Source organism: Myotis daubentonii, chromosome 3 (assembly GCF_963259705.1).
Source record: "Myotis daubentonii chromosome 3, mMyoDau2.1, whole genome shotgun sequence".
Classification (NCBI taxonomy): Eukaryota; Metazoa; Chordata; class Mammalia; order Chiroptera; family Vespertilionidae; genus Myotis; species Myotis daubentonii.
This window is the reverse complement of record NC_081842.1, coordinates 164,941,731-164,969,532: the sequence shown is the minus strand read 5'-3', so window position 1 is coordinate 164,969,532 and position 27,802 is coordinate 164,941,731. Positions and strand designations below refer to the sequence as shown.

Sequence of the window (27,802 nt, the reverse complement as noted above, 5' to 3'; positions counted from 1 at the left end):
TACAAAAGTTAAAGAACCATTTAGGGACATTCACAACATCCAGTATGCTCACTTTTTTTTCTTGGAAGAAGGCAAGGTTTATATTAATGCAAATGTCAAAAGCTCACTCTGATTACAGCTAAACTGAATAAATTATTAACATATTAGGAGCAACCTAACAGAAATTTTTACTTTGATAATTTACTAAATGACTTTGAAAGAATACTAAACTAGTTCCTTAGTGGATATATTTAAATGGATTTATAAAAGTGAATACTCAAAGTACTAATGCTTTCTCAGGCTTTAAATGATGGTAAGAATTACTGAATTGGGACCATGATGATTTGTATATTTATAAACAGATACACATATGATGTATACTTTTACATAGATAAAAGTCCTGTGTATGCAACACATAAAAGAGAGTAATTAAATGGTATAAAAGTGGTTTGTTAAAGAGAAGCACATCAAATTTCATCCCAGACACAAAATGAGCTGTTAAAAAACAATATAGCAACTGCTCTTTACTCTCTATTTCTATCAGACCAAGTCATTCACTTTAAAGAGGGTACTGTAGCAATCAACATGTAATTAGCCAAAAATGAAGATCACATTGAGGCTGAGCATCATAATTGATCACACTCTGTCCTTTAAATGCTTTTGAAACATGTCTGGACCATCCTGACAGTTAACAAACAACAAAATACATAAAAATATGGCTTGGATCAATAGATAAACTACTGCCTGGCAGACTAAAAGTAAGTCTGAATTATTGGCAGTTAAATTATATTCTGACTCAGTTCTGATTCTTTTGAGTAACCACAAAGGGGCACTATGAATGTAGTAGTTCTTCATCAGTAACTTACTACATCTTCAATTCATTTAGGTTTTAGCATTATAATACAAATTATAATTTGGTGAGTGAAAGAGAGAGTTACGTTGAAGGTTAAACCACTACATTAGCTATGAAGTAATAATAATCTAGTAAATAATTTACAAAACTATAAACAAGCATAATGTACAAGGATTTATTTTTTGTTTCATCATTGGAATGATAGATTTGTATATTATAACAGAAAAATGCCTAGACTGAGAGTAGAAAGATATTAATTCCTTCCTTCATTTATTCATTCAACAAAGATTTACTGATCATCTATTCTGAGCCTGTTCTAGGCACTGGGGATATAATAATGAACAAAGAAGATAAAAATTATTGCCCCCAAGGAGTTTACCTTTTAGTAGGGGGAGTCAGATAACAACAAATAATTAAAACTGTTTGTTAAAAGATAGTAATAAACGCTATGGGAAAAAATAAAACTAGAAAGGAGGCTGGAAGGTGAAAGTTTGCTGGGTGGGATTCCCATTTTAAATAGGTAGTCAAGGAAGGCCTCTCTAAAAAGGTAACATTTGAAGAAAGACTTGAAGAAGACTAGTAGTCAAGCCGTAGGCACCTGAAGACAGAGCACTGTAGGCAGGGAGAGCAGCAAAATCTAAGGCTCTGAGGCAGGCGTTTTCCTGGGTCCTTTGAAGACAGCAGATGGCCAGTATGATCCCAGAGCAGGGACCAGAGGGAGAGCACAGCCTGTGCAGCCGGAGAGCCAGGCAGCCAGTAAAGGGTCTTGGAGGCCATTGTTAGAATTTTGGCTTTTAATCTGAGTAACTTGGGAAGCTGTGGGGCTGGTGGTGAACAAAGGAGAGACATGTGATTTATAGTTATAACAGGATCACACTGGCTGCTGGGTGGAAAAAATACTGTAAGGGGTTGGGGTTTTGGGGGCAAGGATAGAGGTAGCAATGAGAGCCCACTTGAGGTTAGTCATCCTGAATTTAAAGGACTTTTGTGTGTGAGCTGCATTTAGCCTGGGATGAGGTTTTGTCAGGGAAGTACAATGAGGTGAGGGGGACAAAGAAATTGAGGGTTTCCATAAGGGAGTGATTTTAAAGAGGGACCATGGAATGTAAGTCAAGTAAAGAGGGAGATGAAAGCATGAGGGAACTGAAGGCACTTTGGAGGGGTCAGGATCAGTGGTTAGTAGGTCCTGGTGAGGTAGAAGAATCATTAAAATGTTAGAGAGACTGACATGATCAGACTGTGGGATGTTTGAAGTAGTTATGACAAAGGGTGGTAATTATCGGTACTGACAAGATCAAGGATTTGACCTTGGTAGTGGGTGGCTCTTAATGCAAAACAAGGTCTGTGGCAGAGGTGGTCACAGAACTAAGATGCCAATATACCAAGTTGGTTTCAGTTTCAGCAGGAAATAAGATATCAAAAGTCTTTGACAGAGATGAGGAAGAAAGAAAGAAAGCAAATCAACAAACAGATTCTAGGAAAGATCTCTCTCTGGGTGTGGTTCGTGGCACATGGAGCCAAAAAGACGGAAATCAGTAGCTACTAAGTTCTTGAGGCAGTTGTACTGCCAATGAATTCACAAGCCAACCTAAAAAGGCCTTTGACTGTTAAAATAATGTTTGAGGTACTAAAACTTGCACAATAGGAAAAGAGCTTTAAAGCTATATGGTCCTCAAGAGAGCATATTTCCAGTGCTGGGCAATAGTGTGGCCTGGAGGCTAATGAACAGGAAACAACCTTCCAGCGAGGGATAATTGGATGCAGTGGATTAGGGAGCTCCTTTCAAAGAACACAATTCACGTCGAATAAAGGACTCTTCCCTACCTCCATGCACCAGTGTATTTATCATTCCTTCCTTTCTGATGAGAGTTTGTACTCTAATTTTCTTAGTCCCGACCCCATTGTGCATTAAGTGTTGAGACCTGCATCACCCACAGATCCGGGACTTTGGGTTAAAGACAGTGCTATATGGGACTCCTGGAGGACAGAGGGTTTAACTATGAAGACACAACTAACTGCTCATTGAAATGTGAGCCTCTTGTTTCATGGCACAGAGAAGGCTGTTCGGCCCACAACTACCTTGCTTGAATCCTTTCTTCTTGAATCAGATGTGAACATATAAAACTAATGGGTTGCTGGCATATGAGTAGAAATGCATTGTGTGACACTTCTGATCCAAGGCATTTAAGAGCAGGGGTGCTTTATCCAGCCTCTCTGTTTCCTTCTGGCAGCTGGGTGCAGATGCTGAGGACTTAGGGAATGGTAGAGCCATCAGATGAAAGAAGCCTAGAGAAGAATCCCCATTGGCCACTAAGTCTTATTCTGTTCCATGGCTAAAAAGAAACTTGATTTCATTAAGTCAATGAAAAACTGAGGTTTATTACTTACAGTTCCTAGCTTTACTCTTTGTAATACTAATCTGGAGAAAAATACCTCCACTTCTCTGGGCTGTAGTTTGTTCATTTGTAAAAATAGGTGGCCTGGCTGAGGTAGCTCAGTGATTGAGCATCAGCCTGTGAAACAGGGGGTAATGGTTCAATTCCCAGTCAGGGCACATGCCTGGGTTGCGGGCTCCATCCCCAGTGTTGGGTGTGTAGCAGGCAGCTAATCAATCATTCAATTATTCTTTTTCATCATTTATGTTCCTCTCTCTCTCTTCTTCTCTCTCTCTCTCCCTTTATCCTTGAAATCAATAAAAATATATTTTAAAAAAATAGGTGGTTGGACAAGATAATCACCAAGGTTCTTTGGCAATACTAAAGTGATTAATCCTTGCTTCATTTTGATTGCATATGAACAAACATATGCTCATATTCATGTCTTCCCACTTTCCATACATTCATCATGACATACACAGAAAACTCAAATGAAATTTCTGAATTTTTTCATCCAAGAATGGTCAAAATTGCTTACAATACCAATGAGGCTTTTTCTTTTCTTTTTGTTTTCCTTACCTGTGTAGTAGGGCACTGTAGGTTTATCATCACGGAGGGACTGGTACAGCTTAACAGGTTAAAATAAAACAAAATGCTCTTGTTCCTGTTAAAAAAAATCATCTGTATTACTTTAAACATTAATGATAAATTAAAAAAACAACAACATAAAATAATCTTTCTAGTGACTATGGAAATGTTCCATATCACTTCAGACTCTGTACACTTTTAATTTAATATGACCTTTAAAATTGACTTCATTTTCTCTAGATAGCTGCAATACAATCTCCAATTTCCTTTTAAACTGCCTAACATTTAAAGCAACATTGGTAATGTAAAATGTTGAAATAATCAAATCACCTATCAATAGGGGATTGGTTAAATAAAAAATTCTACATCCATAAAATGGAAAACGCATTGTCACTGTATATAATGTTGAAGAAAATATTCCATGGATGGAGAAATTCCCAATATATTAATTTTAGAAATCATGTTACTAAAGAGTATTAAGATATGACTTTATTTTCATTTTGAAAAGATAGGTATAACATGATATGCAGAAACAAATTATATCTGAATTGTGAAATTATATTTGTTTTGTTAATTTTTATACTTTTATGGATCTAAAATAAACATGTATTACTTTGGTAATCTGAAAAAAAAAATATAAATAGAGTAACATTTCCTTTGTGTTAAAAATTATGGTCAGCGGCAGAGTGATAGGACAAGTTGATAGTCATTATCACTAGCACCGAGTGAAGCATTATTCTGCCATTTGGCAAGCCATGGTTCTCTCGTTCTTTCTCTTTCTCTCTCTCTCTCTCTAATATGTTTTTTATTTGATTTTAGAGAGAGGGGAAGGGGAGGGAGAGAGAGAAAGAGAAACATCAATTTACTGCCTCCTGCAAGCCCCCTACTGGGGATTGAGCCTGCAACTCAGTATGGGCCCTGACCAGGAATAGAACCAGCGACCCTCTCGGAGCATGGGACCATGCTCAACCAACTGAGCCACATTGGCCAGTTGAATCTCAACTTCCTCAGCAGTATAGTGGAATAACACCAGCCTTATCTAATTCACAGTGGTGTTGGCAGGACACAAAATAATGTGTAGGGAACTCAGGACAAAAGCTTGTCCAACTTGACTATGCATCAGTAAAACCTGGGGTGGTTGTTGAAAATCATGATTCCTGACTCCTTCTCAAACCTTGAGAGCCCAGATCTCTGGGTATGCATCCCAGGAATTTAGATCTGTTTCCCAGTGCTCCCCAGTAGATTCAGATCAAGGTGGTATGTAAACCACACCTTGAGAGAAACCCTAAAAATTTGAGAATTTTCCTAGCACCTTATCAAGTCCCCAGTTAATTAATGTGACTACATACATAACATAAAATATATAACAGGCTGTTGAATAATACTTTTATGACTTACTCAGAATTATCAACTAGGATCCAAATCTCAGGACAAAGAAAGCTCTCCACAAAAAAAAAAAAAAAAAAAAATGTGGGCCAGACCCTTGTATCACATCTACCCCCTTCCTGCTCCTATCTACATAAGCAAAACATGGGGAAAGGAGGTGGATCGCAGACAGTGGAGTTGGAAGGATACAATGATCACATTTAAGAGGATTTTCCATCCTCTCCTCATTGATAGGGTGAATGTTTCTTCCTAGTGCCAAATTACAGAGGGCTCTGAGAGACACTCTCATAGAGACGGAGGTACCTGTAGGGAGGACAGATGTGCATCTCATTTTCCAACTGAACACCACTTATGTTGCAGACTTACAAGAAAGCCCTCTGTGCCCATTTTAGCTGTGAGAAATGAGACCCTAAGGGACCATAGAGAGCTGAAAAAAGTCAGTGGGGCAGGAAAAGGGGAGTGTGAAGTAGCCTGTATGGGAGGATGCCCAGTCAAATATATGGGCTTGCATTATCCTGGTAGAGACTGGAGGTGAATCATGAACGATAAAATTAAAGGGGTTGGGAGGAGGGCAAGCTAAGCTGATCTCTTAAATCAAAGAACTATTCCGTGAGGACTTCTCCAGAGAATGTCCACTTGGACACCATGAGAGAGCCAGGCATTGGGCGCTTACCTCAAAGAGAATGTGTGATGGCTAGTTAGTTGTATCTTAGTAGCAGTAGCAACACCATATGGGACTAGGACAGTGACCAAAAAAGTGACAGACACTCGTTCTTCTTCCACCCCTCACAACACAAAGAAAGAGCTAGAACCAGAAGAGAGGGAAGAGAAGGGAAATAGTAGACCAGGCCCTCCTTTCCACTTTAAGTTCCCTTCCAGAGTTAAAACCTGAGCTGGAGGAGTGGAAGATCTGAGATTCACGTTGTACATGAGACTACATTGAACTTTTTAACAACAGAGTGTCGGGAAAGCACCTGAGATACTAGAGTGAAAAGTGAGATGTGAAAGGACATTGTTAAACGCAATGACGGGGGAAAATAAACACATTTCTTATTCGTAATCCCCTCGAGTTCAGATGGCTCAAGACCGGGTTATAAATTCATGCACAACACATACAAGGCTGCTCAGGACTCCACAGAGTCAGCTGGGCTCTTCCACCACCGAGCAGCTATATCATCCACACAGCCTCGTGGTGTATGTGTCTCCAATTTGTACCTCAGCAAATGAATAAATTAATGCATGTCATGGATCACTGGAGTCTCTCAGGAGTAGTTAAAACTGTGAATGGTAAATCAGTAAGTGTCGAGAGACCCCATAGGTAAAATTGATTTATAACCTGCAAAATGCTACATAAACTCAAGCTATTCACTGGATTGTGCTATCCTCCAGGGAAAGGTTTATACCTTATTCATCTTTATTCTTCTACTTTGCTAACACTTAGCCTAGCACTCAGCCCATTCTATGTAATTACCAAATGTAATAGAATACATGAGACAAATTCCACGATAAGTGTTTTTCAAAATCTTAAAATCCTTACTTTTTCAGAACAAATTTGTAGTTGTTCTATTGTAGCCTTATTGGTAGCCTTAAATGTCAGTGGATCTCTGATTGCTTAGGTACAAAGTATATGGTGATGGTTGCAGCTGAGCAATTCTGTGGGAGTGACTGAGGAAGCCACTCAGCATTTAACTTGAATTATATTTCCACCAAGAAACAGCAAAAATTAAAGGGGTTGAGCATCGACCTATGAACCTGGAGGTCATGGTTCAATTCCCAGTCAGACACATGCCCAGGTTGTGGGCTCTATACCCAGTGTGGGGTGTGTAGGAGGCAACCAATCAATAATTCTCTCTCATCATTGATCTTTCTCTCTCTCTCCCTCTCCCTTTCTCTCTGAAATCAATAAAAATATATTTTTAAAAAAGAAGAAACAGCAAAATAGAAGCAACTGCAAACTACTCACTTAAAATGATCGTCCATGCACTTAAGCCCATCTTCCTTCATTCCCAAGACTCATGAAAATAAAAGCATAAAAGTAAAAACAGGAAAAAAAAAACCCTCACCATTCCAGGTAAGGGTGCGGAGGATGGAGTCTGTTCATAATTATACAGGAGAGTTCAACAATTTGGGGAAGATGAAAAGCATATGAGAGTGTGTGGAGTGATGGATGCACCAGAGAGGCTACAAAAAGGGTGGGACATTATTTTGCCTGTTAGAAATAATGAGATATGTTGGACTCAGAATTAAGAGAAATGTGGCCAAAAACAGAAGATTAACGGAAAGTTTATATACAGATCTATAGTGCAAATCAGCACCTCTATGCTTCTCCCATACATGTGCACTGAGAATTCCAGCATCCAGACAATAAGTAAGTAAGTAAGTAAGTAAGTAAGTAAGTAAGTAAGTAAATAACTAAATAAATAAACAGGCCAAAATAGAGGCCTCTTTTGTTGAATTAACCATTAACCTTCTGGGAATAACACGGGCTTCTGTGGGATGTGGCACCCCAGCCTACAACCTTTCATATTGTGGCATTTTGAGAGCCGATGTCTGACAGGCAGCAACCCTCTAGTTCCTGAAATCTGGCAGCCAGAACAGCTGTCACTCCCTCCCCCCTCACCCCATAGAACAGAGGCCTCTCTGGAAAACTGACACAGCAGTAGAGCAAATTTACACGAGAGACCTGTTTCTTCTTTCTTTAGTAAGAGTGGACATGTTGTTTCACTTAGATGCCAAAATGATACAAAACTTATATGGAAGACCTGTGCCCTCTTCATCTTTCCTGTTTCCCTATATGAAGACCGCAGATTGGGTAATTGGACTGCTTCAGAACATGTTCAAAGTTGTTTTAACACAATCGTTTTTTTCTTATTATTATTCCAGGGAGGAAGGGAGAAGGAGAGAGAGATAGAAACACCAATCTCTCTCAATGAGAACCATTGATCAACTGCCATCTGCAAGCCCCCTACTGGGGATCGAGCCCACAACCTGGGCATGTGCCCTTGACCAGAATCAAAACCCGGGACCCTTCAGTCTGCAGGCCTAAGCTCTATCCACTGAGGCAAACCAGCAAGGGCTCTTTTTAAGCTGAAGTTTTCGTAGTAGCCAGAAGGTGGCATCAAAATCACTTGAGTTCTCACTTTTTAGTGGAAATTCGAAGAAAAGGACCACCCCCAAGTATCATGAATAACTTCTCTGAAATCTAAAAGGCAGAAAAAGTTACACATCAACAAAGCACTCCATTTTCTCTTGAGGGTTCTCTTTTATCTGTTTGACAGTTTAGAAAACACCCAGTGTTTCTCCTTTTGGTTAGGCATGGATAAATAAAACAAAAAAAAATGCCAACCTCCACATCGCATATACTATCACACTATCTCTAAACATGGAATTTCAGCTCAGTTACAAGAAATGTCTTTGAGAGTTGAGAATCAAGGGGCTAAAGTACTTCATGACACTAACAAGTACAAATACTCTAATTGTTACAAGACTAACAAGAATTTTCTGGACTAAATTGTTTGGGGTGCCTAAATTGCTTACACATCCTGATAAATGCATTTCATTTTGAAATGGAATCTCTCTCTCTCTCTCTCTCTCTCTCTCTCTCTCTCTCTCTCATTAATTTGTGTGTTTTTTAAATTTAATGACATTTTTTGCCAGTTTATGTTTACGATCTTTAGGACTAGATTAAACATGTAACATAGAAAACCAAAGTCACTGCAATCTATCAATGTGCAGCCTGAAGAGTACAGGATTTGGGGTTAGAACATGCTATTTTTGCCATTTAGTAGTCAGTTGAACCTGAATAAGTACTTTAACCTTTCTGAATTTCAGTTTCCTAATTTTCTAAATGAGAAAAATAATGATGATGTCCACTTGGCAGTGTTGTTATATGAATTTGATAAGATTTTTACACGGACCTTGGGAACAAATTACTCTCTTATCTGTACTACCCCTTTATTCTCATTCATTTAACAATGCCAATGTTGCAGAGGCTGGGGATACAAACAGTAAAAAAGACAGAGGAAGCCCCTGACCTAAAAAATGTTGGTTCTAGTAAGGGGAGATAAAGAAGTCAACAAATTTATAATCAGGGTAATTCAGGTAGTGATTAAGTACCCAAGACAATACATCAAGGTTTTGTGCCAGAACCTAACTAGAGAAAAGATAGAGGGGGTGAGTGTAATGGTTCAGGTGGGTTTGCTAGCATTAGACATTATTCTTAAAGTAGCACACTGCTCCAAACATGCTAGATTGAAATCTATGATTTCTTTTTTTTATTGTCTAGTTACTACTTAATTTTTCCAGTTTTATTGAGATGTAATTGATGCATAACATTGTACTAGTTTAAGATGTATAACATAATGATTATATATATACTAGAGGCCCAGTGCACAAAAATTTGTGCACTCGGGGGGAGGGGGGGAAACCTCAGCCTGGCCTGTGCCCTCTCACAGTCTGGGACCACTCGGGAGATAACGCCCTGCTGGCTTAGGCCTGCTCCCGGGTGGCAGAGGGCAGGCCCAATCCCTAGGTGCAGCCCCTGGTCGGGCTCAGAGCAGGGCTGACTTGGGTGTTGGGGCGCCGCCCCCTGTCATGTACAGAGCAGGGCGGATTGGGAGGTTGCGATGCCACCCCCAGTCATGCTCAGGGTAGGGCCGATTGGGGGGTTGGGGCACCGCCCCCTGTCACACTCAAGGCAGGGTCGATGGGGAGGTTGGGGCGCTGCCCCCTGTCACACACAGAGCAGGGCCCATCAGGGGGGTTGGGGCTCCTTACCCTGTCATGCACGGAGCAGGGTCGATCAGGGGGTTGGGGAGCTCCCCCCTGTCACGCACAGAGCAGGGCCCATCAGGGGGTTGGGGAGCTCCCCCCTGTCACGCACAGAGCAGGGCCCATCAGGGGGTTGAGGAGCTCCCCCGTCACTCAGAGAGTAGGGCCGATACGGGAGTTGGGGCGCCCCCCCCTGCCACACACAGAGCAGGGCGGATCAGGGGGTTGGGACGCCGCCACTGTCACACTCAGGGCAGGGCCGATGGGGAGGTTATGGCTCTACCCCATCACACACAGAGCAGGGCCCCTGCGGGGGGTGGGGGGGGTGGCGCCACCCTCTATCACCCACAGAGCAGGGCCCATCAGGGGGTTGGGGCGCCGCACCCTGTCACACTCAGAGCCACAGGGCGATCAGAGGTTGGGGAGCTCCCCCGTATCAGGCACAGAGCAGGGCTGATCAGGAAGTTGGGGCGCCTTCCCCTGTCACAAACAGACCTGCAGGGCGATCAGGGGGTTTTGGTGCTGCCCTCTGTCACGCTGATCCCGGTGCCGGGAGGCCTCTAGGCTCCTCTGATCCCTGTGCTGGGAGGCATATTACCCTTTTACTATATAGGGTAGAGGCCTGGTGCATGGGTGGGGCTGGCTGGTTTGCCCTGAAGGGTGTCCTGGATCAGGGTGGGGGTCCCCACTGGGGTGCCTGGCCAGCCTGGGTGAGGGGATGATGGCTGTTTGCAGCTGGTCACACGCCATTCAGGGTGGGGGTCCCCACTGGGGTACCTGGACAGCCTGGGTGAGGGGCTGAGGGCTGTTTGCAGCTGGTCACACACCCTTCAGGATGGGGGTCCCCACTGGGGTGCCTGGCCAGTCTGGGTGAGGGGCTGAGGGCTGTTTTCAGGCTGGCGGGTGACGGAAGCTCTCAACCGCTCCTTTTTTCTTTTTTCTTTTTTAAATTCTGGGCCAGCTTTAGCTCTGAGGCTCCAGCTCTTAGGCCTCCGCTGCTGAAAGTAGGTATCTGGTTTGTTTCGGTTCAAAACAATGTATAACTCCAGCTCTGACTCCAGCTCTGAGATCCCAGCTCGCTGAAAGCTGGTTTCTGGGTTTTTTTTTAGCTTCTATATTTGTTAAATTGTTTCAAACTGCAGGCTCAGAGGCCTGCAAGGCAGGCAGGGAACGTTGGTTTCCTCCGTCACTGAAGTAAGCAAGCCTCATGTTAGTTTCAAGCTGCCTGGCTGCCGGCCGCCATCTTGGCTGACAGTTAATTTGCATATCGCCCTGATTAGCCAATGGGAAGGGTAGGGGTCGTACGCCAATTACCATGTTTCTCTTTTATTAGATAGGATATGTACAAATCTATACTAATAAAAGAGTAATATGCTAATTAGACCAGGAGATCTTCCAAAAACCTTCTGGACATTCTTCCAGACAAAGTCTGGGGCTTGGCCGGCCTGCAAACTGCCCCCAAACGGCCCTCAGCCCCTTGCCCAGGCTGGCCACACCCCCCCGTGGGGACCCCCACCCCGATGGGGGCATGGCCAGTCTGCAAACAGCCATTAGCCCCCTCGCCCAGGCTGGCTATGCCCCCCAGTGAGGACCCTCTCCCCGATGGGGGTGTGGCCGGCCTGCAAACGACCCCAGGCCCCTCACCCAGGCCGGCACCACCCCCCAAGAGGACCCTAACCCAGATCCCAAACCCCCTTCAGGGCAGATAACCAGCCCCCACCAGTGCACCAGGCCTCTATCCTGTCTAATAAAAGAGTGATATGCAAATTAACTGTCACTCCCTTACTCTGTCACTCTGCCAAAAAGATGGCGGTGGCCACGGAGCTGGAGCAAGCAGGAGCCTTGGGTTGCCCCCAGCGATGGAGGAAGCCAAGCTTCCTGCCCTCCCTGGCTGGCCCTGAGCTCCGCTCAAGGCTACAAAGTTTCGATTATAGAAGATAAATAAATCCCAGATATCTGCTTCCAGCCCGCAGGCGTGGTCAGCCTGAAAATGGTCATCAGCCCTTCACCCAGACTTGACAGGCACCCCAGCAGGGACCCCCACACTGAAGGGGCTGTGGCCAGCCTGAAAACAGCCCTCAGCCCCTCACCCAGGCTGGCCACACTCCCATGGGGTGAGGGTCCCCACTGGGGGGCTTGACCAGCCTGAAAACAGCCATCAGCCCCTCACCCAGGCTGGCCAGGCACCCTAGTGGGGACCACCACCCTGAAGGGGGTGTGGCAAGCCTGAAAACGGCCCTCAGCCCCTCACCAGGGTGGCCAGGCACCCCAGAAGGACCCCCCGACCCTGAAGGGGCTGTGGCCAGCCTGAAAACAGCCCTCAGCCTCTCACCCAGGCTGACCACACCCCCATGGGGTGAGGGTCCCCACTGGGGGGCTTGACCAGCCTGAAAACAGCCCTCAGCCCCTCACCAGGCTGGCCAAGCACCCCAGCGGGACCCCCACCCTGATCCAGGACACCCTTCAGGGAAAACCAGCCAGCCCCAACCTGTGCACCAGGCCTCTATCCTATATAATAAAAAGGTAATATGCAAATTGACCCTAACAGCAGAATGACTGGGAATGACTGGTCACTATGACACACACTGACCACCAGGGGGCAGACACTCAATGCAGGAGCTGCCCCCTGGTGGTCAGTGCGCTCCCACAAGAGGAGCTCTGCTCAGCCACAAGCCACACTGATGGCTGCAAGCACAGCGGTGGTGGCAGGAGCCTCTCCTGCCTGGTCAGCAGTGCTAAGAATGTCCGACTGCAGCTTAGGCCTGCTCCCCGCTGGCAAGTGGACATCCCCCGAGGGCTCCTGGGCTGCCAGAGGGACATCCCCCGAAGGGTCCCAGACTGCAAGAGGGCACAGGCCGGGCTGAGGGAGCCCCCCGAGTGCACAAATTTTTGTGCACCGGGCATCTAGTCTATACTAATAAAAGAGAAATATGCTAATTAGACTGTGAGACCTTCCGGACAAAGTCATGGGGGCGGGGCCAAGGCAGAGGCAGTTAGGGGCAATCAGGCCGGCGGGGCGGGGGCAGTTGGGGGTGAGCAGGCTGGCGGAGGGGCAGTTAGGAGAAAGCATGCCAGTGGAGAGGGGCAGTTGGGAGCAAGCAGGCTGGCGGGGGGGGGGCAGGTGGGGGCGAGCAGGTCGGCAGGGAGTCAGGTGGGGGCAAACAGGCTGGCGGGGGGCAGTTGGGGGTGAGCAGGCTGGCAGGGGGGGACAGTTGGGGGCGAGCAGGCCAGCGTGGGGGGCAGTTGGTAGAGAGCAAGCCGGCGGGGCGGGGGGGCAGTTGGAGGCAATCAGGTCAACGGGGGAGAGGGGCAGTTGGGGTTGATCAGTCCGGCAGGGGTGGGCAGTTGGGGTTGATCAATCCGGCAAGCAGAGTGGTAGGGGTGATCAGGCAGGCAGGCAGGTGAGTGGTTAGGAGCCAGCAGTCCTAGAATTGCGACCCCCGAGGGGTCCCAGATTGGAGAGGATGCAGGCCAGGCTGAGGGACACCCTCCCCCATGCTCGAATTTCATGCACCAGGGACCTAGTAATTACTAGAAGTTTAGTTAACATTTATCACTTCACATAGTTAGAATTTTTTATTGTGATGAGAATGTTTTTTATATATAGGGTGTCCCAAAAAATGTAGATACATTTGGAATTATAAAGGCAGTGTATATTAAAACACATTTCATTTTCAAAATTGAGCTTTAGCTGTTAAGGTGTGTATACATTTTTTGAAACACCCTGTATATTTTTTTAATTGTTAACAGTATTACAGATGGCCTCCTTTCCCCCACCCTTACCCTCTCGATCCAGCCCCCACCCCAGGTCTTAACCAATGCCATTTTTTAAAGAAATAGAACACAAAAATCACCAGATTTGTATGGAACCACAAAAGACCCTGAATGGCCATAGAAATACTGAAAAAAACTGGAGGTATCACACCATCTGACTTCAAATTATACTATAGAGCTACAATAATCAAAACAGTATAGTACTGGTGGACAAAGAGACACACAGACCAACTGAACAGAATTGAGAGCCCAGAAATAAAATCACATGTATATCGGCAAATAATTTTATCGCTATAGGAGACCTTTAAAAATTGCCTATTTTACAGAACTAGAGACTTAGAGATTTTTATTACTTTTACCTTCTGGTGCTCTATTTGTCCTTCATAGGGTGAAGTGTCTGTTGTCATTGCCTAGGATGTTTTTAGTTGCTGAGGTTAAAATAAGAATTACCACCCTAGATCAGAGTTCAGTCTAGTCGTCTCTAATAGGCAACGAAGACCTTTTGTTGGAGTCAATTTGTCAACTTGACATGATTGAGGGTCTCCTTCCCACCCAAATTTTAGGTTCTCTTGGTTGTCTATAAAAATTCTACTCTATGAATTTTGTTAACACCTTCCTGAATCTATTTTTAAAATCTGTGTATCTCAAATAATAAGCTCCACAGTTGTGGGTGGGAAACTCACCAAAGCGTTCTGAGCCTTATTTGCTGTTGGTGGTGGCAGGGGGACAGGGACTGTTGTTGCTTGGGCTTTTATCCATTCAGTACCAGCTTTTATAGAAACTGAATTGGTTATAAAGAACCAGATCTAGTAACAACTCCAATTACTAGTGGGAAAGAAGGCAAAATTTTCTTAAAGTGTGAGATTTATGTTTTTGTTTTGCTTTCTTAAAGTAAAGAAATAAAAGAAAACACTTTTTCTGTTTCAATTAACACTGGAAAGGAATTTGATGGAACCTTGGTCCTTGCTTGTTTCTGCTACTTAAGGTCATTGCCTTGAAAAGTCTACCACACATAGAGGACTTTCTGGGTGGGCTCCTCACTTTGAGAGGGGGAGTGATTTATCAGAGTGATTTAATTACAGCAAACACAAATCTAACAACAGCTTTTTAATCTCTAGCTTTTTAACAGCTACTCAGAACTCAGCCTTCCAAAAGCCATTTCATAAGGCACTTTAAAATATGGCTTCTGATGAAATCACTGGTCCAACTCATCCATTACCATTATATTTTCATTAAGCAACATCTTCATGCAATCTAACAAAATGCTGTATAATAGTGACATCTTGCCTTACGTCATATAGTATGAAACTCTCCAACTGCTTATAAACTGTTTGAGGAAAACGTGGAGGGAAGGCCTTCCTTTTGAATTTCAATCTTGTTAAGAAGTCCAGTAAGATAAATGCAAACGTGGTTTCCAGGTTGTAGCTTAAACAGTAAAATCAGACAAAGCAAAGGTGGTCATACTCACTCATTGGGGGTGCCCTTCTGGCCACAAAAGTGGCCCTTGCTGTCTGTAGGGTAAGCCACTCTTCTGGGGTCGCCATGTACCCAGGCTGCAGGAACGAGAAAGGACAAGCACTCTATCAGCAACAGCTGGCTGAAAGCAGTGTACGTGAGAAATTAGAATGCACCACTGCAACATTCTAACCTCTCCCCTCAGTCAGAGACGATTATTGATTTCCTTCAAAGAGTAATTTCTTAATGAAAAGTAAAATAAAATATGGATGAACCAGTCAGAAAGCACATTTCTCTTATTCTCTCGGTATTCCTCTGGATTGAAGCCAAAGCATGAGGTAATGCACTTAGAAAATGACATTTATTAAAATGTGAATTAGAGGCACACTACAAAAGCTTGAAGTCATTTTTTTTTTGAGAGCTCAAAACTAAATGACTTCATAGCAGAGCTAATAAATTTACAGTAAATAATGTGATGTCATTCTTTTGGGTTATGCATAAGTGAAAACACTTAAAAATTTAAAGGAAGGAAACTATAATGCCCAATTCAAAATGATTAGGTTTTTTTATGATTTCATGTGACATTAAAAAAGGCAAACAGTAGCAACTTCACAGGCAATCTATAATAATAAAAGCATAATATGCTAATTAGACTGGACAGCCAAACAACCTTCCGAATGTCATTCTGAACGTCCTTCCAGACGAAGCTGTGGTGGTGGGGGCTGAGGCAGAGATGGCTAGGGGCGATCAGGCAGGCAGGTGAGTGGTTATGGGTGATCAGGCAAGCAGGTGAGCAGTTAGGGGTGATCAGGCAGGCAGGTGAGTGGTTAGAGTCCATCAGACAGGCAGGCAGAGGCAGTTAGAGGCATCAGGCAGGCAGACAGAGGCAGTTAGGGGCATCAGGCAGGCAGGCAGAGTGGTTAGGGGTGATCAGGCAGGCAGGCAGAGTGGCTAGGGGTGATCAGGCAGGCATGCAGAGTGGTTAGGGGCATCAGGCAGGCAGGCAAGCAGTTAGGAGCTAGCGGTCTCGGATTGCCAGAAGGACATCCAACTGCCGGTTTAGACAGACATCCCCTAAGGAGTCCCGGATTGCGAGAAGGTGCAGGCCAGGCTGAAAGACCCCTCTCCCCTCTCTACCACCCTCCTGTGCACGAATTTGTGCACTGGGCCTCTAGTACATAATAAAGATTTACTGTACCCTGTCTGATAATCTCAAGGCTTACTATAAATATCAAGTGTTCTAAAACTTCATGAAAACTGAAGACTCAGTTCTATTTTCTCTGAAGACCCTGGCTCTAGCTCATACAAACTCATCAATCTGATTTTCCAAAAAGTACAAACTTTACTTGACAGCTAGACTACAGAACCACAGAAAATAACATGCATTAACTAAATTGGGTAATAGTCCCTAATTCTAACTGATTATTTCTAACTTCTCCAATTTGACTAAGATAGATTTTAAAACTCTAGGAAATGCATTGGTCAGCTAATACTTGTCTCTATATGGACAACATATCTCTTTGTCCTTTGCTTCCCTTAACATTTTCCCAGCTACCTCCTTACCCACATTCACTGGGTTTGACAGTTGATGTTATAATTCAATAAGCTTTATATACATGGACAATGTGACTTAGAAAGATTAAAGAAGTCAATTCTGAATGAGAATTTTAATATGGTAGAGAAATGTTTCTCAATTTTTCTCATCCATCTAAGCCTTTCCTTTTAGTCTCTAAATACCCAGGAAAGTCCCCTTTGTCTAATTCTTTCTCAAATGTTCTAGAGGTCAAATCAATTTCATCTTCTAATAGCTTCTTATAAAATCTGACTCATTTGGGCATCACTCCACTGCCATATCTTTCCACTTTTATTTCCCAGAATAAAGAAAGTGGACTATAAATAAGGCGTTTAAATGACATCTAAGCGTTCAACATCTATGTCTCCAGACATGATTTCATTAAATTTAGTTTTAAATCTTAGTTTGTCACACTTTGGCTAAACTGAGGAATAAGATCTAATTTTTACCTGACTTTATTTTCTATAATATGTTTAACTTTATCCTGAAATGTTTTATTTCTTTTCCATACCATTATTAATTTGGAGATGAGCACCTAAAGAAGCATTTGGATATGCTAATTAATATATTTATGACCCTGAACAAGTCACTAAATTGCTTTGAGTCTTGGTTTTCTAATTTGTAACCATAAAATGGGTATAAGAATACCCAGCTTCATAAGAATGTGGAGAATATGAAAGATGGTGAAAGCAGAATGCCTGACATAGAGTGTGAAGTCGGTCATGTTAGTTCCTGTCTTATCTGGGTTTCACCAAAACCAAACATTGAGACGAGAACTTTGATGCAAATAGTTAATTTGAGAAGTGATTCCAGGAAGCTTACATGGCTGTGAGAAAAGTGATCCAGGGAAGGAGGCAAAGCAGTAAAGGGCACGCTAACAAGTGGGATGCTGCTGTGGGCAGCACTGACTCCCGCCTGCTGGGGACCTTCCGAGGAACCAGTGGGCTGCAAGCCAACTCAGAAGGGCCAAGGGGATGAGGAGTGGGGTGTCGGCAGCTTCTACTACATATATACTGTGTGTGTGTGTGTGTGTGTGCGCGCACGCGCGTGTGTGTGTTCTTTTTGTCCTCAATCAAAGAATTAGACATGACAGGTATGTATCCTGTACTAGAGGTTAATCCCAGCATTGTTTATGTCAGAGTTCTCAAGAAACACATTAAAAGGAAAGAATCAAGTTTGTAGAAGGCTTAGAGAAGAAGTGGAACCTGAGAAATACAGAAAAATTACCAGGATTTAGACAGGTGGCCAGGAGTAGGGAAGAATGTTAGATTGAGGAAATAGTCTAAAAATGCGAGTTTCCGATTAATTAATTGCTCACCATGTGCCAGATAGTATGCTAAATGCATTGTACCCATTGTCTCAGTTGAGTCTCACAGTAACTCTATATCAGTCTCACAATAATCCTATGAAGTAGATAACTAACTTTATAGGCAACTGTAGTTCAGAGTTTTATTTACTTCTCAAGATCACACAGCTTTCAAGAGGCATAAACAGGGCTTGAAGTTAGGTGTGTTGCTCTCCCAGGCCCACGATTTAACCACTACTAGACTCTAGTAGCTGTAATGCTGCTGCTAAAGGATAGACTAGCAAAAAGCTTGTTCACAGTGGGACAACAAGGAGAGCAGCTATGTGAGGGTCAGCAGTATGTTGGGCACAGATGGTAGGAAAGGAGATGACACAGGTACTTTTGGAGCCTCTCATTTGAAAAGAGCTTTGTACTTGGCTGAGGAGGGAGAGTGATTGGGAAGGGTATGATGCCTCGGGCAAAGATAGAAGTGTCAGGGGAGGAATGCTCTTTGTTGATTTTGTGGTTTGGAAGTGTGGCAGGTGGCTGTGTGTAATAGCTGCTGCTACACCTCTCTCCATGCAGCCTCTGGCACAGAAGTCGTGCTGCAGATGGTCTGCTTTTGAGCTGCAAGGGCCAGTACAACCAAGTCACCTCAGTCAAGGGTATTTTGTTTCCTTTATCTGCTCTGCCAAGCATATATCTCACCCACCTCTACTGGAAGAATATGACAGAAAAAAAAGGAAAAAAGAGATGTGCAGCAACAGTTATTGTGTCCATTAATAAACTAAGGGGCTTTTTACATTAAACTAAGAGACCTCTCACATTTTACTCCTTTTCTTGGAATTTCTCTATTCATGGAACTTCTAGAATTGTGCTGTCCATTAAGATAGCTACTAGCCACCTGTGTCTACTGAGCACTGATGTGTGGCTCATCTGAACTGAGATCTGCTATAACTGCAAAGTGCACATCAGATTTTAAAGTGTGTGAACAAAAAATAAACGTAAATATCAATAATTTGTACCGATTACATTTAAAATAATAATATTTGTAGTTAATAAAATATATTATTAAAATTAATTTTATATTTAAAACATTTATTTACATAGAGCTACTAGAAATTCAACTTACACATGATGCACATTATGTTTCTCATGGACAGATCTGCTCTAGAATATTTCTCCACAAATAAGGTGATTAACAGTATCATAACATTTAAACTACTCCTTAGGGCCCAACCAATTATACAGTATCTGATATCTATTTACTTTAATTCTGAAAAGAAAGTTAACATGACAGTGTTATCTTAAAGTGCCAGTCTAGAATATGGTCAAGCTCCTCATCACTCATACTGAATTATCATCATCTTCCTAGTCATTGAGTCACTCATTTATTAGGCCTTACCTGTGATAGACACACAAAGACTGAGGATATAGAGAAAAACATTCATATTTATTATAATAATTGTTTCATAATTAACACATTCTCCCTAAGGGAACTATTATCACGCTGATTGGTCAGTGCAGAGGGAAGATGGTTTCTGAAGAATGATATCGCATTCTCTTAAACTCAACCAAGCCATGACCTTAATTTTAGATGCTTTTTAAGTTATAGTCTCTCTACTAAAACAAATAAAAGCAGACTCTGCCACCTTGGATGCAACAGTTTTTCTAACAAAAGCTTTGCCATTCCTGATAAATAGAAAATACCAGGGGCACCTGCTTTCACCTGGCAGGGAGAGTACTGCATCGTCACTATCTGCCCTCAACATTGTATGACTTCCTAGCTCGTTGCCATAATTTAGTCTGTAAAGGTTGATAATATACTTACTCCACAGGATACCACAGAGATTCTTCACATTGATGCAGATAAGATCTGGAGAGTATTAAATAGCATGTAATCTTGATACCTTAGGAAACCATGTATGCCATGGATGAAAAATATATCTCATGAAAATACAGTGGTCTTCCAATGAAGACCTGAGGAGCCCAGTCGTGATATCTCCTCCAAAGTAAATGATAAGCTCTGCACCTTGCATCTGCTGCTATAAAGAGAGAAGAACAACACTTATTGCCTCCCAGATGTGAGTATGACCCAGAGAAATAAAATGCTTTTCAGATAAAACTGTACAAGCAGTTCTGCCACTAGCTCTATATGGCAGAATGGACTCAATGGAGCTTAAAATCTCTATCAGAGAGCAGAATGCTGTATGGGGCCTGTGGTAAATGCCTATTAGGGAATCACAGTTGGAGGTCCCTAGGGTTTTGGAGAAAATTCATGTTCTTTCAGCAAATAAATTATTTTGCGAAGTAGCTCCTGGACCCTGAATGACCACTCAATGACATAAGAAGCCCCGGATGAACCGGATGTTATCTGATCCATCAATCCTAAAGTTGGCCATGCCCAGCGGCACGACAGTATTGGGGAGCTGAAGTGGTATATTCATTCAATGCTTGTGAAGGTCATAAAGGCAGAAGACAATTTCATTCACAGATTGCTCACAATAATAGTGTATTGACTCCTGGGGCACTGCTTCAGCACATACCTATGGTGCATGGAAAGGTCGCTATGAGCAGTTGACTGGGAAGGAATAAAATTAAACCAGATTTATAGGTGTCTAGGGAAGATCTGTTGGCACAGCTCTTGGAACATTTTTCTAGTTACCTACTTTTACTGGGAGAAGAAATGACCTGCCTATGATCTATTCATAGACAGAGGCCAATTGTTTGACCAAAATATCATAGACTGGAAAATAAAAATATTAGACAATGAATGGCAAGGGAGTTTGATAAATAACTAGAAGGGCCAACCTCAAAATGAATTCAGAATATTAAAATATTCATGTCTACATGCCTGCTTAGTAAAGATCCTTCTATAGAGGTATCCTTTACTAATCAGTTGGAAAAGTACTTGTTCAATGATTTTGTGGAAAAGTAATCATGACAACAGGGTTGAAGGCTATGACTGAGTTTTGTTAGCATGGACATTTATTCACAAAAGCTGACCTGGCCCCTACCATTGCTTATGTGACACACTGTTAGCAGTAGAGGGTCACACTGAATCTGATCACCCCGAAGCAGCTAGCCTATGGAACTGTAGGATTCCATATGAAGATCTGATTAATGCACTCCTTAGGAAGCAATGCCTTTCAAGGTGGGGTTGCTATTTTCCAGAATACAACAGGGTCAGAGCAGGACACACATGTTGTACTCACACAGATTAATTAAAGAGAGTTTCATAAATAAATATTTACAGCAAGATGGGTAGAGTTTTGAGAAACAAAGAAGAGTTGGCACAGAGGCTAGCAACAGTAGGGTGCCGTTTTCAGGCTCAGGGTGGAAGGAGTTATCTGTGTCCAGAGAGAAGACAAGTAGAAAGAGCTGACTGACTGAGGGGTTGGAGCCTTAGGTAGAAAGATATCCCAGCAAGTAAGCCAGAGGAACAAATTCCACAAACTCATTCTCCTACCCGCCAACCTATTGTCAGCACTTCTCACCAACCAAACCAAACAGAAGCCACAGGACAAGAGGACCTGTTGGTGTAATTCTTATAAAGTCTATGCCAGTTTGTCAAGGGACAAAGCAGAGTAAAGAGTGGGGTAGAGTGAGATGGGGGGAAGGTAATGAAAAATACCAGCCTATATTCTGAACAAGTGACCAGCCTCTTCAAGGGTAGCATGTTAGATATATTCAGCGAGACATACAGGACTTTATGAAAAGCACACAAACAAACAAACAAAAAATAACAAGAGATAATAAGGTTTTCAGATTCTCTTTTGTCAGAATTTACTACCAGAGGAGACAGAAAAAAAAAGCAGAAAGATGTGCATTCTAATTTTGGAGTCTGTGAAATAGGAGGGGTTAGAGTAGGAGGCAAAAGATGGGACAAAGCATTTTTTAAACAAATTTTAAAAACCACACATAGAATTTAAAAGGAATGGACAATCAGATAAACCAAGAAACTTAATTAGGTTTTTTACATCTTTGTTCTTTTATTAGCAAGCTGACTCCATGCTGATTACTTTGATATACTTCTTTTTCCAGCTATTCTAATTAGATATTAGTCTATTACTATTAACAACCTGTTCAAGGTTTTTATTCACATTACAAGATAGGGTTTTTTTTTTTCTTTTAGAAGTTAAGACATAATTGGAAATAATAAGGACAGAAATGTATTCATCCTTTTCTTCATTCATTCTACAAATATTGTTTGAGTGTTTACTATATGTCAGGATCTTGCTAGATGCTGGGTATATAAAGGTCTTTGCTCTCCCGGAGCCTAGAGTCTTTTAGGGGAAATTAATATTAATGAATTAATTGCACAAACAAATGTGAAATTACAATTCTGACAAACACTATAAGGAGCAATACATGGTACAAAAATTCTTAGAGGCAAATGACCAAGTGAAGGAGGTCAGGGATGATGTCCCTGAAGAACTAATGCAGGAAAATGAATGGAGGCTCAAGGAAGCCTCCATGAGAAGGACACATGGACAAAGGCTTTGTGAGGGGTGGGGGTGATGGGTGCTGGGGACAGATAGGAAACCAGTATGGTGCATACACAGGCTGGTGCACAGAGAGGCAGTATCTTAAGTTATTTTCTATAATGACCAACAGGAAGATTGTTTTAGCATAATGTTGTTGTCAGTGCCAACCCTGCAATCCACCAAAAGGGTTTTGTTAGGTAGGTCCTTCTCCTATTCAAATTATCCTTGAAAACCTCAAGGTCATCACACACCCAGTGTCACTCATCTCAGTGTTTATTTGCTTAATTGTATAGTAGCTACAGAAGTGGCAACACCCCCTTGCTTGAAGGAAGAGCTCTCATCATTCCAAAAAAATGGATTTAATTTCTTATATCTGAAAATGTTACACTTAATATTCATTAGTATTATCTACTATAGTAAACATATCTTTTTCAAAAGATCCATGAAATCCTTTGGGACCTTCCTGGCCAGAAAAAGCCCAGAGGAGATACTATCTGACATAATTTCATTTACTCTCTATATAAGCAGTAACTGAGAAAAAAACCAAACCTGTATCAGTAGTTGTGGATTATCATAAAGAATGTGTTTCTCTCTTTAGTGGGTACATAATAGAAGCTAATTTTGCAAGCAATTACTGAATGTAAACAATGACACATACAAACTGCAGCTATCAGATTGTGATATTTGCCTGCAAAAGAACACCTGCTTTTGCCCTGGCTGGTGTGGCTCAGTTGGTTGGGCATCCTCCCATGCACCAAAAGGTTGGCGGTTCTATTTCCAGTCAGGTCACATACCGGGGTTACGGGCTCAATCCCAGTAGGGGGCATGCGGAAGGCAGCTGATTCATGTTATGCTCTCACTTTGATGTTTCTCTCTCCCTTCCTCTTGAAAAACAAAAAGGAAGAAAGAAAACCTGCTTTTCACTTATTCCACTAGTGCTGTTTTAAGCCAACTCTGTGTAATCGGGGACGGGGGAGTGGAAGGAGGAAGAAAAAAACATTAGCACACGATATGCTGTGGCTGACCAGAACCCCAGCATATCATGGGGTTCTGGTCAGCCCCTTCCCTCTCAGTGACCTTCATTATTTAAAGAATCCCCATGTATCTTCTTTAGTAAATACAAGGCAGGGTTGCATGGTAGTAATGAGCACAGCCTCTAGAATGAAACTGCCTGGTTATTGGTGAGTAAACCAAGTGACAATGTTACACAGCAGTCAGTACCAATCAGGACTGATCATCTTATCCCCTTAACTTCCTAAGTTTTAAGAATAACTTTAAAAGACCACTTTAAGTGAAGAGGATATGTGTGTGTGGGAGAAAGAGAGAGAGAGAGAGAGAGAGAGAGAGAGAGAGAGAGAGAGAGAGAGAGAGAAGAGAGAAGATAAATTATTTGTAAAACACTCCTATTTGGGTAATTCATCGCAGATAAGAAAAGATTGGTGAGAGATGGGTAAAAACTTCATTCAGGCAAATTGTCCTTTCACTCATACTAAGGAAATGTATGTTACTCAAGTGCAAGGGGCAAGTATAATTATCTGGAATCATCTTTCATTTTCAAACATTTGCAAAGCATGTTCCTGTTGTGCTCTGAGGTTGAGTCAGAAATGGTAGCAGTTAAAGAGCCCTCTGTCGAGGAGAAAATGGGAGTAGGCCAACTGCTTGCACTGACACTTAAAAATTAACTGCAAATCTGTTTGGAGCAGCTAAAGCATTCCCAAACCACGTGTTCGTCCGGAAATGTTGGCTTTCAAATCATTATTTTGTATCCCTTAAAGGTACATTTTAACTGTTTTAAAATGTGAGGAACAGGCCCGCCAAATTGTGCTTATGGCTTTTTAACACAAGCAATTTACAAATGCAATGAAGCAGATAATAGGACACATGATACCGAATTTGGAAATCTGTGCTGATGACACTGATGCTGTGGGAGCATTTTTGGAAGCAACCCTGTATCCGGTTGCCTGGATAAGAAATGTTGTTTATCATTTCACAGGTGGCCTCTTCCGCCCAATGGTGAGTTTGGGGTCGTGTCCTTGAGCACAAATCAGTCACTCTCAAGCTAGCAATATTCCACTTGAAATCATCTGGAATTCATGTATTCAGCAAAATACAACAGTAAAAATCTCACTCAACACAAAGAAATATGTTCAAAAAACAGTCAAAACTAAGTGCTTGCTTTTTAAAATGAAGACTTCTAAGCCAAAAAGAAGCGTAAATATGTATTTTAATTTGAAAACAATTATATACTTGTAAAGAAAGCAAAAGGACTTTAACACTAGTTCTCATTACCTATAAATATAATGATTTTTTCATGATTTTTCATTATATTTATTGTTCCAATAAAAGTAATTATGCCTGGGAGCTCAGTGGAGCCAGGCTCAAGGTCTGGATCTCATCACCTCACCTAAGTCAGGTCTAGGTGTAGATGAGGCTCCTACGGGTTGGTTCCTCTCCTAAGGATGATTGATCTATTTAGATAGATCACTGAACCCATTGGGCACACTTCCTATTCCCATATTGCCATTGGCAACAGTGTGCCAAATATTTCACCAGTATATAATAAGGTTCCGTTCCCTTCTGTTTCCAGTTGTTTTCCTCACTTTCCTTTAAACTCTCACGACAGTCTCCTCACAATCCATTTGGCTTCTGAACCTGATTTCAAAACCATATCCATGTTTTAGATCTTATTACGCAGGTACTAAATGTTGTTCTGCTTATCTATTCTTGCTGCACCCATCACACCCAATCAACAATTTTATTTTGCTCATGATTTGGGGAGTCGTACATTTGGGGAAGCGTCCGCTGGGCCCCTGGGGTCTCTCATGCAGTCAGATGTTGACTGGGGCTTCAATCATCCGAAAGCCATACGGGGCTGATGGCAATTATCCCTTGGAGCTCAGTGAGCCTGCTGACCAAGACCCCTACAGGTGGCTTCTACATGTGGCTTGGGCTGCTCTCGGCATGATGACAGAGTTCTAATTTAGTTTGCATTAATTTACTTCTTTTGTTAACTTCCTATTGTCTCAACTAAGAGCAATAATTATTCCTAGGAAAAATTAAAAACAAAACAAACTTTAGACCCTCCAAGTGCTTTCTCATTAAATGCAACAAGGAAATAACTCATTCAATTGGAAATCCATTTGAAAAGTAAAAAAAATTATTGACTGTTAAAATTGTGCTATTATTGCATATATAATGTTAGCACAAGGACAGCAAGGAACAATTTGCATAAGAAATATTCCTATTCTTTTTTTCTAGTTAGCAAATAATTGAATAGCAACCATCAGTGAAGTAGGACAAAAGAGGGCTATTATCATAAATGTTAGTTTGATCTTTCAAGGAGATTTGATTACCTTCTACTCACACTCCACTTCCCCACTTGAATAGAGGTTCTGCTTTTCATCAGTCAAATGTCAAGTGCCTTTGTTGCATGCTAGCTGGCCATATTCCACATAAGGGCAAAAATCAGTTTTTCCACAGAATTTGTGAGAAACACAGCTCTCCAATTGCAAAACATGGATGAAAGACAGGCCTAAAAAAGGTCCTGATCCAACAAAATGGCTAAAGATGCCAAACTATATACTATCAGTGACACGGTCTTAGCATCATCTTTCCTCAGGAAAAGGTACATGTTCCTTTATGTGAAAAAATTCTTCATATTCCTGGGAACTTGACCAATTGTTTTCCTTCATTCTTCTTTCAGCCCAATTTTAGATATAACCAAAAAGTTAAATTTATCTTAGAAACAAACTAGTAAAGCTATTATAGTTCAGGTAAAGATAGCATGTATATTTAGTAAATTTGGTGAGCCATTCATTTTGATCAGTGGCCTCAGGATTAATTTGGGAGAATCACTAAATTAATCCAGTTTTGCATGAGGAACGTTTATCCTCTAATTTCATGTGGATTAAGGCATTTACAAACTGATAAGGAGTTCTTAAAGAAAAAGGCGAATTTCTTATCACGCTCCAGGGGGAATAATGGTAGCACTCCCAGTGCTTCCCTCTCCTGTCTCCACAGGACAGGGAGTGGCAGTGGCTTTCCCAGCCCCAGGTAAGGAAGAAAGGAATTTCTCTGTGGATGATAACAGAGTGTCTCTGAGACATGGAGGAGAGCCATAAGGCCTCCTAATAAAAAGATTCTGGGCACAGTATAAGATCCTTATGAAGTTCTCGTATGCATTCAAACTATAATAACCAAAATTATGGGTTGCTATATAGAAATAATAGAGTAAATTATATTTTAAGGCAGTTTATTAAAATTCAGAACCACACAGTAGGAAACGAACTACTGTCTAGTACTGTTATGTAGCATTATTGGTGTAGCTGAATATTATTTCATTTAGTTCTCACAATAGCCCTGCAAAGTAGATAGTGTTTCTATATTTTACAGATAAGAAAACTGAGGTTAAGACACTAGCCCAGTTCTACCAAATAAATGGAGGAAACCCTACATCTGCTTGACTTCAAATCTACTCTTATGCAATGAATTTCAATTCTATGACAAAAAGTAAAAACAAAATAAATTACACAAACAAGATGTGTCCCAAAGTTAGAGAAGCTAACATTCCTTTAGTTGTAGAATAAGAAAATTAATTTTATTATAACATTAAATTTATGGATGATGTATTGTGCTATAGCTACATTGATGTTTAGACTTTAAAATGGTTAAAGAAATACTAAAGAAATCTTCTAAAGGCTTAGAGTATATTAGTTTTGTGATTTATGCTCCTTTAGTCTTCTTTTTCTCCTTATATTCCTGCCTTACTTTTGAATTCTCCAAATCTAAGTAGTTTTTGCATGGTATTACTGAGATGATCTTCTGGAAATTACTTTCAATTGCTTTTCTCAAAAATGTCTCTTATTGGAAGATAAAACTGAAAAGCAGGAAAGAGTATTTTCCATTGTTCCCTAGGCAGGCCCAGTTTTCTTTCTGCTAACACATTCCACATTAAGTCCAGGCACTAGTTATTCACACTAGAATATGATTATACTATTATATGTATACTGTTATCTGACTTTTATAGCTCCCATCCTATTAATAATATGTTAAAGTTTCCTAGATCAACATATAAAGGACTTAGAGTCTCTGGGAGAAAATGTGATAAATTCACAGGCAATTGCAAAACCTTTTTACAGAAAATATTCATACCAGTCCCACTGGTAGTGTTTTAAAAATCCAAATAAAGAAACTCTGTATTTTTCCTCTTTATTTTTACTTTCATAGAAAAATTTTTAACCTAATAAGAAACAACAGGATATCTCTTTCTGGTAGGCA

The 27,802-nt window shown here is 41.7% G+C and overlaps 1 protein-coding gene across 1 annotated transcript in view; it reads right to left on the bottom strand.

Annotated features, from left to right (window-relative positions):
* The window catches only part of SLC44A5 (solute carrier family 44 member 5), a 124,426-nt gene that overhangs the window by 55,445 nt on the left and 41,179 nt on the right, over positions 1-27,802 (bottom strand). The window contains exons 4-5 of the mRNA XM_059686222.1: positions 15,194-15,278; positions 3,787-3,871 (exon numbers count right to left, since the gene is read on the bottom strand). Coding sequence (XP_059542205.1) covers positions 3,787-3,871; positions 15,194-15,278 — 170 coding nt within the window. The remainder of the gene's footprint in view (positions 1-3,786; positions 3,872-15,193; positions 15,279-27,802) is intronic.